General features: G+C 48.9%; 1 protein-coding gene across 3 annotated transcripts in view; it reads right to left on the bottom strand.

The window, feature by feature from the left end:
* sh3rf1 (SH3 domain containing ring finger 1) overlaps nucleotides 1-12,585 on the bottom strand; it is a 78,750-nt gene extending 66,165 nt beyond the window's left edge. For 2 of the 3 annotated variants that reach the window (XM_042342845.1, XM_042342856.1), the window contains exons 1-2: nucleotides 11,630-11,850; nucleotides 3,729-4,269 (exon numbers count right to left, since the gene is read on the bottom strand). In XM_042342845.1, the coding sequence (XP_042198779.1) occupies nucleotides 3,729-4,121 (393 nt within the window). In that variant the 5' untranslated portion in view covers nucleotides 4,122-4,269; nucleotides 11,630-11,850. Of the gene's footprint in view, nucleotides 1-3,728; nucleotides 4,270-11,629; nucleotides 11,851-12,541 lie in introns of those variants that run through there. The other variant, XM_042342851.1, reaches the window with a different exon arrangement.
* Nucleotides 12,586-14,822: the final 2,237 nt, after the last annotated feature.

The following is a 14,822-nucleotide window of genomic DNA, read 5'->3' as shown; positions in this document are numbered from 1 at the left end:
ACTCTGAGACCAATTACTTGAAAACATTCTCATCTTATCATCCACACTTTGGTTACTTTATAGTTTATAGTTACTATTCCAATATCCTCTGTGCCTTATTACTCTCTCTCCAACTAAAAACATACCTTCCCCCATCAACATCTTCAAATCTCTTCTTGCTCAATGTGCACCTCTACATTTGACAAGCCTTTCAACACATTCTTCAATGTGAAAGTCACTGCATAATTGCAAGTTGTATTGTGGGGATCTCCTACATATTTTAATCTGTTCCATTCTCTTTTAGGGAGAATTAGAGATGTTTCGAAGAAAAGCCTAGGTAATTGATATTTGAATGAATTTGAAACGATGTTTTGAATTATAAAGTTTTTGTTCAGGTTAAACAATTAAAAATTTGCTAACAGTCTGCCTTTATGTAAAATTCCTCCTAAAGAACCGCCACACCATAAGCAGTAATAATCAGAATAGTCATCCTCATTGGGTGACTTGCCAATCTCTATCTGTTGTAACATACTTACTGCTCAACACATCAGAACAGTAAAGTTGGAGAATTCTACAATATGAGTCGAGACTTCCACAATGTGCAATATTTAATAAATGCACTGGTGCATGTAGTTGAAACTTTGTACTTTGATTCTGCATCTCAGACAAATTCAGTTCAAATTCTGTATACAGTGAAATCAATGAACAGCAGATTTAGATGTAGGTATAGAAATGAATCCAGATTTTGAAATAAACTATTTTCTCAAATGAAAAAAGAACTCCAGACCACAAAAGGTTTACAGTAAATATGCTATTCAGCCATCAAACCTGCTCCCCTGTTCTTTAAATAATTGCAGATCTTTAAAATACAGAAGCTGTTTCTAACAAAAAACAAATCAAAAGGCAGAGAAATCCTACGCTGTTTGAATTCTTGAGTTAATTTCATTGATATACAGGTAACATACATGCACTTCACAGTTTGTCACAAAGTAACAGGCGGTGAATTATATTTCTAGGGAAAAAGTTCTATTTGATTTCATAAGCTTAAGATGTAGTTGTCAGTGCATCCACACAGGTTACCAATAATGCAGCCACAAGTGGATCTCTCATGCCAGGACATGATTTATTTAAGGGCATGATGCTGGACAGCCCAAGTCCTAAGGCCACGGATCTTGTTTTGGGTTTCAAATTGAAAAATGTCACTATGTCTGTTAAATCACCATCTGGCTTGCCACAGGGCTTTTGTAAAATCACCACTGGGTCATCGAGTGGATTTAGAAAAAAGGCAAAATACTGCAGATGCTGGAATTATACCTGGAATTAGTGGATTTAGACATCTTATAAATTGTAAGAAACAGAGTTTGCTTGACCTAGCAAGATTTCAAGTCCAAGAAGCATAACCATTGGTAAAAATTAGCTCCTCGCTTTGTGCTAAAAAGTTGGTCTTGCGGCAATACTGGAAATGTTGTTTCGCATCTCGGGTCGCATTTCAGCGCCTTGGGACGTCCTCCCGACGTGAAAGGCACTCTATAAATGGAATCTTGTTGTTGTTGTTGTGGGGGGGAAGAGAGAGGGAGGGGAAAGAAATAAGCAAGAATTCCCTCTGCTCAACACTATACAGCAATGCCTGCTGTAGATACACATGTTGTCATCAATGAGGACAAGATTGGGGTTAGTAGACATCCTACTATCCTCCCTCTCCTGGTTGCTGAAACTCATCCTCAAGGTACAGGTAGGAGTAATAGACTGTGCTAGTTAAGTATTCCAAACAAATTGAATCCCACTGAGGTTCTCAAAGTTCACTGGTTTATAACAGCATATTATTGCAGTAGATAATCTCTTCCAAAAAATCTATTGTTGGTTAACTACTAAGAAACAGAAACACTACTTTGAAATCTGTCTGATTTTTTTAAAAAAACTTTCAAATACATTCCATGGCATTTACTGATTAGGAACAATCAGATAAAAATAATGTTTTCCTTGCAATTAATTCAACTAAATGCAAGTTTGGGCTTCCGTGAAACATACATAAACATACATAAGAAAAGCATTTTTGCAGGATAGATACAGAGGTACTGGCGTCAAGGTTAAAAAAAGCACTTTGCAGTGCCAAGGTCTTGCATGTCAATTCCCTGCTGGATATGCAAGTAATAACATGAAGTGCTTTTTCTGGCAGCGAGGAGCACCTTTTATTTTAGAACTCCATAGAGTATTACTCAGCTCAGTAGAACTTAAAGCTCACCTGCAAGCTACAAACTCTGCTCTTCTGGAAATACCACATAAAGGTGGTAATAATAATCCTTAGATTTGATATAGCACTATTCATATCAGGAGCATGTCTCAAAATGCTTCACAGAATAGACTGGACTGTAAGGTGTAACAAATGTATTTTTGGAGGCGAAGCATAGCAGCTATTTTGCACACAGAAACACACAACAAAGCCATAGAGTGAATGATCAATAATACCAGGGGGATAGTTGGCCAGTTCGCCGGGAGAAACTTTGTTCTCTTTTCAGAATAGTTCTTCAGGATCTTTAATATCCAGGCAGTGGGGACATTGGTTTAATGTTTCATCTGAAGGACAGCACCTTCACCAATGCAGCAAGCCAACAGCACTGCACTGGAGTGTCAGCCTTGACTACCTGAGTTCAAAATCTAATCAATTCGCAGAGCAGTGTATACCTCAAAAACAATTTCTAAGATCCCACTCAAACCTGAATCGATGGAAACTTTACAATTTATTAATTGGTAATCCTATTGGCCATCTTAGAATTGTGCCCTATCATCTTTGTAGCAACAATCTGTATTGGTGCAGCAGAGCAATGTAGGACTATCTGACTTAAGTGGTCTTGAACCTGCTAGTTTCGTTGTAATCACACTGCACTACTTTTGTAGGACACAAAATGAATATAATTGCCTTATTAATTCCCAATCATTCCTTTTACCTACAAAAAATGATCATGGAAGGTACTTTTAGCTTCTGTAAGAATACACCCAAAAAGATTTAACAGCAATTAGCTATCTATGTCATACAGGGTTACTAGCATTTCAACTTCGTAAAGTGTAAAATTTTAATTTAGCTGTTTCATTTACAGCTATTTAACTGGAATTGTGAAGCTTCAAGTTGAGATACGATAACACCCGAGCTTTCTCAGCAGAAAAAGCGAGACTTGAAAAATGTCTTCTGGGCTTTTACAAACTAATATCTGCTGTATCATTTTGAGTTCCCAATAGTATATGGATCAAATACAACTACCATTAAATAATTTAAATCTAGTGCCATGAAACATACACATAATGCTACTTAAAAACAAACCTTTGCAGTGTTCAATATATCTTTAGTTTTTTGTATCTCTACATTATTAATTACAAATTAAGTTTAATGAAACAAACTTCTGCTTTTTGGAGAAATATGTCACTCAAAAACCTCTGAATACTAAAGGTAACTTCTATATTACTCTCCTTGTCTGCCACCCTCACTGATCCTAATTCCCCTGCCCGGGCACAAATCCCTGACTGTTCAGCGCATTGGGACAGCCTCCCGATGTGAAACATGCTATACAAATGTAATTTTGTATTACATTTTTAATATGGCGCTAAACAAAAGCTTTAAAATTATGATATCCAATTTTCAATGTAGAGAAAGTTACATTTTTCCCTGAATCAAACATTGTATTCAAACAATATTTTTAAACTTGGGTTTGGTATTTAAAAGGCTAAATGCATGAAAAGAATAAATGACCACCTACCCTGACTGGGGGGCTGCGTGCTTGCACTCTATGAGTGCTTTGAAGATCCCGCAACGTAGTGCCACAATTAGCAGTAGTAATGGGACCACTGCCTTGTGTCCTTGGGTTGTTGGTGCCATTATTGCCATTGCTTGTACTATTTCCAGGCCTCCTTGGTCGATGCTTGATACCATCAAGTAGTCTAACCAGTAAGATGTTGGTGGGAAGTTCATCAACACTACATTCTACCAAAGTCCTGCATTCTGGGCAGCGCAGTTCACTTCTGGAATTCAGGATTCCCTGCAAGCATCGTCTGCAGAACGTGTGTTGGCAAGGTAACACTTTTGCTGTGGCATCAAGCCGCTCCAAGCACACCGGACATTCAAGCAGATCCAACAAAGCAGATTCATCCATTCTTGTCTGTTTATTTCAAAGCTTCGGTCCAAGTTGAGTTTCTGATAAAGAATTTCATTATGTCAATTTTTTGCTTCAAGACCAGCAATCTGTTTTCGACCAACATTTGATCACGTTACATCCATTCCCTCCACTTCAATTTCAATGTCTATTGAGAAAAATAAGATCTTATTAATAAATAATAAAAATTATTAACAAAACTTTCTGGTAAAGTATTGTGGTGCCAGCAATTTAGGGCATTTATTTATAACACTTCGAAATTCAATTTGGGATAAAAGGGTGATTTCACTTTTTTGATTTACATTCCTAGCCATATTATAAATATCTCTCAATATTTTTCTAAAATTTAGCAACGTCATAATAATAGTCCTTGCATTTGATATAGCGCCTTATCATGTCTTCGAAGCATCTCAAAGTGCTTCACAGAATATACTTTCAAGTGAATTGACTGTATGTTTTCTGGGCGAAACTTGGCAACAAATTACGCACAGCAGAATGACAAAGAATGAAAACACTCACCATCACACTATCACAATGATGGCAAGGATTCACAAAGCAATATCTTTCTACCTTTAAACCACATATCTTTAAAAGAAAATTATTTAATGAAGCACAGGAACAGACCTGTTGTATAAGTCTTTCTAATTACCATTCCTTGCACGGAGTAGGAAGATCCAAATCACCACTTTCATTGCTGGGAATTGTTTGGGACTCAATGCACAACACCAAAAAAAATCACCATATGCCAATATTTTTTCACACTAGTCAAATCACATAAATGTAATAAATGTATGAATGTATAAAACATCGTTGGGAGGGCACAGGGAAGAGGAATTAACAGTCTCCATTTCTGTACGGTAGGAAATACATGTATTGAATACTATACAATCTTCTGATTACATGTACCGCATGCACTTCACAAACAGGTAAAAAAAACACATGCCTCGCCTAATCTCTGCTACTGATCTTTAAATAAAATGGAATAATGTAAGTGAACACAATATACTTTCCCGATGTGTGAATTAAAATTACTGACAACACCACACCACACATTCACACACACCACCGGCAACCAGAGATTTTTCTACAAGTTTTACTCCTGAGACAAAATTGGTGAAACACTTCCCCTCTCCCACACTTTAAATATTAGATCTGTGCAAGAATGAAGAGAAAATTTCAGTTGCATAATGTACAATCTTTCAGCGGACCCTGGATTTGCAAACGAGCTGCTTTCGATTTAAATACACTACTGTCGGTGAAAAGAGACCAAATACCAGTTTATTCGGATTATGAGTTAAAATGTTAAATTAGCTCAATTACATGAGCGGCCAAAGAGTCCAGTTTCACCCAAAACACTTATAGAAACATTTTACCATGAAGAAATATGGCGAAAAGGCAGGAGAGAGCAGGGGAGAAGTCTGCAAATAACTGGTCAGGTGCTGCTCCTCTCCCATCTATCTGTGTGTGAAAGCCACATCTCTCTAGCCGCTTCTTTCTCCGAGTTTCTGTCTCACACACTGTATCTGTTCCTCTCGCTCACTGCCCAAATATATCCTATTCTTCAGGTCTCAGACTTGTCTGCCTTCTCTCGTTCTGTCTGGGTACCTCTCTCTCCGAGCTTCTTTTATCTTTCCGTAAATGCTACTGACGTTCTCAAACGCTGTGCTTAACTCTCTGTGAGGAGTACCTTTCCATCCCTCTCTGCACAACACCCCACCACCCTCTGTTAACCTCTCCATCCCAGTACCTAAGTCTCCTTATACCCTTTCTCTATCTCTCTCTTTCACTCAGTCACTGTACCTCTATCTCTCTCCCTCTCTATCTGCATCTCCCTCTCCCTCTCTGTCTGCATCTATCTCTCTCCCTCTCTGTCTGCATCTATCTCTCTCCCTCTCTGTCTGTATCTATATCTCTCCTTCTCTGTCTGCATCTATCTCTCTCCCTCTCTGTATCTCTCTCTCTCCCTCTCTGTATCTCTCTCTCTCCCTCTCTGTCTGCATCTCTCTCTCTCCCTCTCTGTCTGCATCTATCTCTCTCCCTCTCTGTCTGCATCTATCTCTCTCCCTCTCTGTATCTCTCTCTCTCCCTCTCTGTCTGCATCTATCTCTCTCCCTCTCTGTCTGCATCTCCCTCTCCCTCTGCATCTATCTCTCTCCCTCTCTGTATCTCTCTCTTTCCCTCTCTGTCTGCATCTTCCTCTCCCTCTCTGTCTACATCTATCTCTCTCCCTCCCTGTCTGTATCTATCTCTCTCCCTCTCTGTATCTCTCTCTCTCTCCCTCTCTGTCTGCTTCTCCCTCTCCCTCTCTGTCTGCATCCCCCTCTCCCTCTCTGTCTGCATCTCCCTCTCTGTCTGCATCTATCTCTCTCCCTCTCTGTCTGCATCTATCTCTCTCCCTCTATGTATCTCTCTCTCTCCCTCTCTGCCTGCATCTCCCTCTCCCTCTCTGTCTACATCTATCTCTCTCCCTCTCTGTATCTCTCTCTCTCTCCCTCTCTGTCTGCATCTCCCTCTCCCTCTCTGTCTGCATCTCCCTCTCCCTCTCTGTCTGCATCTATCTCTCTCCCTCTATGTATCTCTCTCTCTCTCCCTCTCTGTCTGCATCTCCCTCTCCCTCTCTGTCTGCATCTATCTCTCTTCCTCTATGTATCTCTCTCTCTCCCTCTCTGTCTGCATCTCCCTCTCCCTCTCTGTCTACATCTATCTCTCTCCCTCCCTGTCTGCATCTATCTTTCTCCCTCTATGTATCTCTCTCTCTCCCTCTCTGTCTGCATCTATCTCTCTCCCTCTATGTATCTCTCTCTCTCCCTCTCTGTCTGCATCTATCTCTCTCCCTCTCTGTATCTCTCTCTCTCCCTCTCTGTCTGTATCTCTCTCCCTCTGTCTGTATCTCTCTCTCTCCCTCTCTGTCTGTATCTATCTCTCTCCCTCTCTGTCTGTATCTATCTCTCTCCCTCTCTGTCTGTATCTCCCTCTCCCTCTCTGTCTGCATCTATCTCTCTCCCTCTGTCTGTATCTCTCTCCCTCTGTCTGTATCTCTCTGTCTGTATCTCCCTCTCCCTCTCTGTCTGCATCTATCTCTCTCCCTCTGTCTGTATCTCTCTCCCTCTGTCTGTATCTCTCTGTCTGTATCTATCTCTCTCCCTCTCTGTCTGTATCTCCCTCTCCCTCTCTGTCTGTATCTATCTCTCTCCCTCTCTGTCTGTATATCCCTCTCCCCCTCTGTCTGTATCTCTCTCTCCCTCTCTGTTCCTGTATCTCTGTGCCTACTCGCTCTGTCTCTCTCTGTGTTTGTACCTGTCTGTGTGTCTCTCTTAGTCACTCAGGCAGTCAGTCTTTTTCTGTACCTCTGCTCGTCTCTTTCGCTGGTAGTGGTTGAGGACATGGATCTGAACACCCCCCGCCATCTCACACACACTCCACCCAACCCCCACCCCCACCCCCACACACCCCACACTCACACGCGCTCCACCCCCCTCAACCACCCCCAAACACACATTACATTACCCCCTTCTCTCTCACACACACACTACATTAACCACACCTCTCTATCTCACACATTACATTAAACCCCTCTCCCTCTCGCTCTCATACACATTACAATACCCCATCCCCCCTCTCTCACACACATATCATTACCCCCTCTAATAAAAAATAAAAATAATAAAAATAAAATAATAATCCTTGCATTTGATATAGCGTTTTTCACGTCCTTTCTCCCTCATATCAGCGCCACAACTGGCACCGCCTTCCATCACCTCCGGAACATCGCCAGACTACGCCATTACCTCACCCCTCACGCGGCTGAAACCCTGGTCCACGCCTTTATCACCTCAAGGCTGGACTATGGGAACTCTCTCCTCGCCGGCCTTCCCGCCACCTCCCTCCACACTGCAGGTCATTCAGAACTCTGCAGCTCGTGTACTGTCCCGCACCAGGCTTCGGGACCACATCACTCCCACCCTCGCTCGCCTCCACTGGCTCCCCATCCCCCAGAGGATTGATTTCAAGATCCTCATCCTCACCTACAAGGCCATTCACGGCCTCGCTCCCTCCTACCTCTCCGACCTACTATCCCCCTACCTACCTGCCCGTACCCTCCGTTCCTCTGGCTCCGGTCTGCTCCACATCCCCCGCCCCAACCGCCCTACCATCGGTGGTCGGGCCTTCAGCCTCTCAGCCCCGAGGCTCTGGAACTCTATCCCCCAGTGCCTTCGCCGCTTCCTCCCTTTCCTCCTTCAAGGCCGGTCTCAAGACCTTTCTCTTCAACCGTGCCTTCAGCTCCCCTCTCGACTCTCTACCCCCTCCTCGCTCCCTCCCTTCCCTCCCCTCACCCTGACCATTTCCCCCCCAATGCTCGGGTCCCGACCCAACTGTACAGCGCCTTGGGACGTCCCCCCGACGTGAAAGGCGCTCTATAAATGAAATCTTGTTGTTGTTGTTGTCTCAAAACGCTTCACAGAATACATTGTAAAGTGAATTGACAGTATATTTGAGGGCAAAACGCGGCAGCCAATTGCGCACAGCAGTGTCCCACAAATAGTCGTGGATTGAAAGTGACCAATTTATTATTGTTTTTTGTTTTGGAGGGATTATTATTAGGTGTGTGGAGTAAGGAAACTTCCAAGGTTTCGTCCTCTGCCTGGAATTGAACTCGGGTGTCTCGCTTGCAAGGCGAGTGCTCTAACCACTGAGCTACAGGACTCTCTCTCACACACACATTACCCCCCTCTCACACACACATTACCTCCCCTCCCCTCTCTCACACACACATTACCCCTCTCGCTCACACATTACCCCCCTCTCTCTCACACATTACATTAGACCCTCGCTCACACATTACCCCCCTCTCTCTCACACATTACATTAGACCCTCGCTCACACATTACCCCTCCTCTCTCTCACACACACATTACCCCCCTCTCTCTCACACATTACATTAGACCCTCGCTCACACATTACCCCTCCTCTCTCTCACACATTACATTAGACCCTCGCTCACACATTACCCCTCTCTCTCACACACACATTACCCCCCTCTCTCTCACACATTACATTAGACCCTCGCTCACACATTACCCCTCTCTCTCTCTCACACACACACATTAGCCCCTCTCACACATACATACACACACATTACACTACACCCGCCCCATATTGCATTACCCCATCTCTCTCTCGATCCCTCACACACATTACATTAGTCCGCCCCCCCACTCTCTCGCACATATTACTCTCACGCTCTCCCACACATTACATTAGACCCCCCTCTCCCTCACACATTACATTAGCCCCCTCTCCCTCTCTCACAAATTACATTACCCCCCTCTCTCTCTCTCTCACACACACACACATTAACCCCCCCTCTCTCCCACATTACATTACCCCCCCTCTCCCACATTACATTAGCCCCCCCTCCCTCTCTTTCACACATTACATTTCCCCCCCTCTCTCTCACACACATTACATTACCCCCTCTCTCTCTCTCTCTCACTCACACACATTACATTCCCCCCCCTCTCTCTCACACATTACATTCCCCCCCCCTCTCTCTCACACATTACATTCCCCCCCCTCTCTCTCACACATTACATTACCCCCTCTCTCTCTCTCTCTCACACACACATTACATTACCCCCCCTCTCACACATTACATCCCCCCCCCTCTCTCTCACACATTACATTACCCTCTCTTTCTCTCTCTCTCACACACACATTACATTACCCCCCCTCTCTCTCACACATTACATTCCCCCTCTCTCTCTTTCTCTCTCTCTCACACATTACATTACCCCCTCTCTCTCTTACACCCCCTTCTCTCTCTCACACACATTACATTTCCTCCTCTCTCTCACACACATTACAATTCCCCCTCTCTCTCACACACATTACAATTCCCCTCCTCTCTCACACACATTACATTACACCCCCTTCTCTCTCTCTCACACACATTACATTTCCCCCCCCCCACCCCCATCTCTCTCTCTCACACATTACACCCCTCTCTCTCTCACATTACATTGCTCCCCCTCTCTCTCTCACACATTACACCCCTCTCTCTCTCGCTCTCTCTCTCACACACCCACAAATTACATTACCCCCGCCTCACACACATTACATTATCCCCTCTCTCTCTCTCACACCCACACATTACATTACCCCCCCACCCCTCACAGATTACATTACCCCCCACCCCTCACACACACCCTCTCTCTCACAAACACATTACACCCCCTTCTCTTTCTCACACACATTAGATTCCCCCCCCCCTCCCTCACACATTACATTACCCCCCACCCCCATCTCTCTCTCACACACATTACACCCATCTCTCTCTCCCTCACACATTACATTACCCTCTCTCTCTCTCCCTCACACATTACATTACCCCCTCTCTCTCTCTCTCTCACACACACATTACATTACCCTCTCTCTGTCTCTCTCTCTCTCTCTCACACACATTACATTACCCCCTCTCTCTCTCACACACACATTACATTACCCTCTCTCTCTCTCTCTCTCACACATTACATTACCCCCTCTCTCTCTCACACACACATTACATTACCCCCTCTCTCTCTCTCTCTCACACACACATTACATTACCCCCTCTCTGTCTCTCTCTCTCTCTCTCACACACACATTACATTACCCTCTCTCTGTCTCTCTCTCTCTCTCTCTCTCACACATTACATTACCCTCTCTCTCTCTCTCACACACATTACATTACCCTCTCTCTCTCTCTCTCTCACACATTACATTACCCCCTCTCTCTCTCACACACATTACATTACCCCCTCTCTGTCTCTCTCTCTCTCTCACACACATTACATGACCCCCTCTCTCTCACACACATTACATTACCCCCTCTCTGTCTCTCTCTCTCTCACACACATTACATTACCCCCTCTCTCTCTCTCACACACATTACATTACCCCCTCTCTCTCTCTCTCACACATTACATTACCCCCTCTCTCTCTCTCACACACATTACATTACCCCCTCTCTCTCACACATTACATTACCCTCTCTCTCTCTCTCTCACACACACACATTACATTACCCTCTCTCTGTCTCTCTCTCTCTCTCTCTCTCTCTCTCACACACATTACATTACCCCCTCTCTGTCTCTCTCTCTCTCACACACATTACATTACCCCCTCTCTCTCTCACACACATTACATTACCCTCTCTCTCTCTCTCTCACACATTACATTACCCTCTCTCTCTCTCTCTCACACATTACATTACCCCCTTCTCTCCTCCCACACATACTCCTCTCCTCTCTCTCACACATTACATTACCCCCTTATCTCTCTCTCTCTCACACACATTACATTACCCCCTTCTCTCTCTCTCTCTCTCTCTCACACATTACATTACCCCCTTCTCTCTCTCTCTCTCACACACATTACATTACCCTCTCTCTCTCACACATTACATTACCCCCTCTCTCTCTCTCTTTCTCTCTCTCACACACACATAAACACAAATAAACCAAACTCACCCACAAGATAACCGGACGGGGAGAGCTCCCCACAGCCCGGGTTAGCGGCTGAGACCCTCCCCCTCTCTGGGGGCTGTCGCCGCCTCCGGAGACTGTGGTGGTGGTGGTGGTGGCGGCGCGGGGCCCGACACCCCCTCCTCCCGCTGCCTGTGCGGGAGCGACCCCACAGAGCAACACTGAACTTTCTCCTCTCTCTCACTCTCTCTCACAGAGACAGACACCCGGGGAGACCCGGGGGGGGGGGGGGCGTGTGCAGAGGGACAGGGAGGGCCGGGCAGCTCGGGGGGGGGTGAGGGGGGGCAGGGCAGCCCGGGGGGGGGGCAGGGCAGCCCGGGGGGGGGGTGAGGGGGGCAGGGCAGCTCGGGGGGGGGGGTGAGGGGGGCAGGGCAGCTCGGGGGGGGGGGGGTGAGGGGGGGGGGGGCAGGGCAGCCGGGGGGTGGGGGGGGCAGGGCAGCCCGGGGGGTGAGGGGGGGGCAGGGCAGCTCGGGGGGGGGGGTGAGGGGGGGCAGGGCAGCCCGGGGGGTGAGGGGGGGGCAGGGCAGCCGGGGGGGGGGGGTGAGGGGGGCAGGGCAGCTCGGGGGGGTGAGGGGGGGCAGGGCAGCCGGGGGGGGGGGGGGGCAGGGCAGCCGGGGGGGTGAGGGGGGGCAGGGCAGCCGGGGGGGGGGAGGGGGGCAGGGCAGCGGGGGGGGGGGAGGGGGGGGGGGGGGTGCAGGGCAGCCCGGGGGGGTGAGGGGGGGCAGGGCAGCCCGGGGGGGTGTAGAGGGGGGGCAGGGCAGCTCGGGGGGGGGGGGGTGTAGAGGGGGGGCAGGGCAGCCCGGGGGAGTGAGGGGGGGCAGGGCAGCCCGGGGGTGGGGGGGGTGAGGGGGGGTCCAGTGGCCGCGCGCGGGAGGAGGAGCCGCTGACTAAACTCACCCGTTGCCAGGCCGCCCGGCAGCCACACTGCGCAGGCGCCAAGCGGCGAGCCCGCGCCTGCGCTGAGCTGTTGCTGCTCTGTCTCCTCTCGCGCGGCGCCGGTTGGCGGTTGGTGTTTGAGCGCTGCTCGCGGGGTTCCGTCTCTCTCCCGCTCGGTGATGGCGGTGACCGCCGCGCACTGCGACCCGACCCTGTGCTTGTGGCTGAAACTCGGCAGCCGGTTACCCTCAGCAGAGCCTGTCCCACCTGCCCTGCCCTGCACTGCCCCAGCCCTGCCCTGCCCCAGCCCTGCCCTGCCCCAGCCCTGCACTGCCCCAGCACTGCCCCTCCCCTGCCCCTGCCCTGCCCCTGCCCTGCCTCAGCCCCTGCACTGCCCCTGCCCTGCCCCAGCCCCTGCACTGCCCCTCCCCTGCCCCAGCCCTGCCCCAGCCCCAGCCCTGCCCTGCCCTGCCCCAGCCCCAGCCCTGCCCTGCCCCAGCCCTGCCCCTGCCCTGCACTGCCCCTGCCCTGCCCCTGCCCTGCCCCAGCCCTGCACTGCCCCAGCCCTGCCCCTGCCCAGCCCCTGCCCTGCACTGCCCCTGCACTGCCCCTGCCCTGCCCCTGCCCTGCCCTGCCCCAGCCCTGCACTGCCCCAGCCCTGCCCCTGCCCCAGCCCCTGCCCTGCCCTGCCCCAGCCCTGCACTGCCCCAGCCCTGCCCCTGCCCCAGCCCCTGCCCTGCACTGCCCCAGCCCTGCCCCAGCCCCTGCCCTGCCCCAGCCCCTGCCCTGCCCCAGCCCCTGCCCTGCCCCAGCCCTGCACTGCCCCAGCCCTGCCCCTGCACTGCCCCAGCCCTGCCCCTGCACTGCCCCAGCCCTGCCCTGTCCCAGCCCTGCCCTGCCCTGCCCCTGCACTGCCCCTCCCCTGCCCTGCCCCAGCCCCACCCCTGCCCTGCCCCTGCACTGCTCCTGCCCCTGCCCTGTCCCAGCCCCTCCCCCAGCCCCTGCCCTGCCCCTGCACTGCTCCTGCCCCTGCCCTGCCCTGCCCCTCCCCTGTCCCAGCCCTGCCCAGCCCCTGCACTGCCCCTGCCCCAGCCCCAGCCCCTGCACTGCCCCTCCCCAGCCCCTGCACTGCCCTTCCCCCAGCCCCTGCACTGCCCTTCCCCCAGCCCCAGCCCCTGCCCTGCCCCTCCCCTGCCCCAGCCCCTGCCCAGCCCCTCCCCAGCCCCAGCCCCTGCACTGCCCTCCCCTGCCCCAGCCCCTGCACTGCCCCTCCCCTGCCCCAGCCCCTGCCCCAGCCCCAGCCCCTGCACTGCCCCTCCCCTGCCCCAGCCCCTGCACTGCCCCTGCCCAGCCCCTGCACTGCCCCTGCCCCTGCCCCAGCCCCTGCACTGCCCCTCCCCTGCGAGCTCAGAGCCCCTACTTGGTGCTCGAAACCACAATGGTTGTGATGGACTGAGGAAGGTGAGGCGAGACTTAATAATGTGAGAGTGAAAGCACATAAATTAACTTTAATGTTGCACTGGGACAGAGGACACAGTGAAACCATCTCAAAGTGCTTCACATATACATTCTGTCCTATGGGGACTGTGTTTATTAGCAAACACAGCAGCCCTCCAGTACACAGACAGGTTCCACAAACAGTTATGAAGTGAATCACCAATTTTATTTGAAAGATTGTTGACCAAGAAATCTTCTCATTTCATGGGAGCTTCAATATTTCACCCGAAGGGGACCTTCGCTTAATCTCATCCAAAAAACAGCACCTCTGATCATGCAGCACTCCCCAGTCTCAGCCTGGACCATGAACTCAAAAGTCCCAGCACAGGACTACAATATAATGCTATCAACTGAAACATGCTGACACAAGTGGATGGATGGACCTGGTTCACCAAAGCGAGAATAAAATGAATTAAGATGAACGGAAATTATATACTGAAAGCTTCATCGCAAATACCCAGCACAATGACAGGAATTATACATGAAACACTTTGAGATATTTTGATATTACATGTGCTAAATCAGATGGAAGGTTTATTAATATGCTGCATCACACATTGTACACATAAAGGGATTAAAATATTTTTTTCTAAAAACATCTATTGCACCAGATTGTGTTCTTTGATACCTTTTACATATCCAAAAATGATGGTACAACCCTGCTGTAATCTTCCCTCAATTATACCAGTGCCACCAAAATGCCACCAAAACAAAAGTTAGGATTTTTGTTTAAATGGAGAAATGATAACAAAATAAAATAATTTGGTCACTCAATCCATGACTGTTTGTGGGACACTCCTGTGCG

Source organism: Callorhinchus milii, unplaced genomic scaffold (genome assembly GCF_018977255.1).
Source record: "Callorhinchus milii isolate IMCB2004 unplaced genomic scaffold, IMCB_Cmil_1.0 Scaffold1, whole genome shotgun sequence".
Classification (NCBI taxonomy): domain Eukaryota; kingdom Metazoa; phylum Chordata; class Chondrichthyes; order Chimaeriformes; family Callorhinchidae; genus Callorhinchus; species Callorhinchus milii.
Note: the sequence above shows the minus strand (reverse complement) of the source record. Positions and strands in the feature narration are given on the sequence as shown.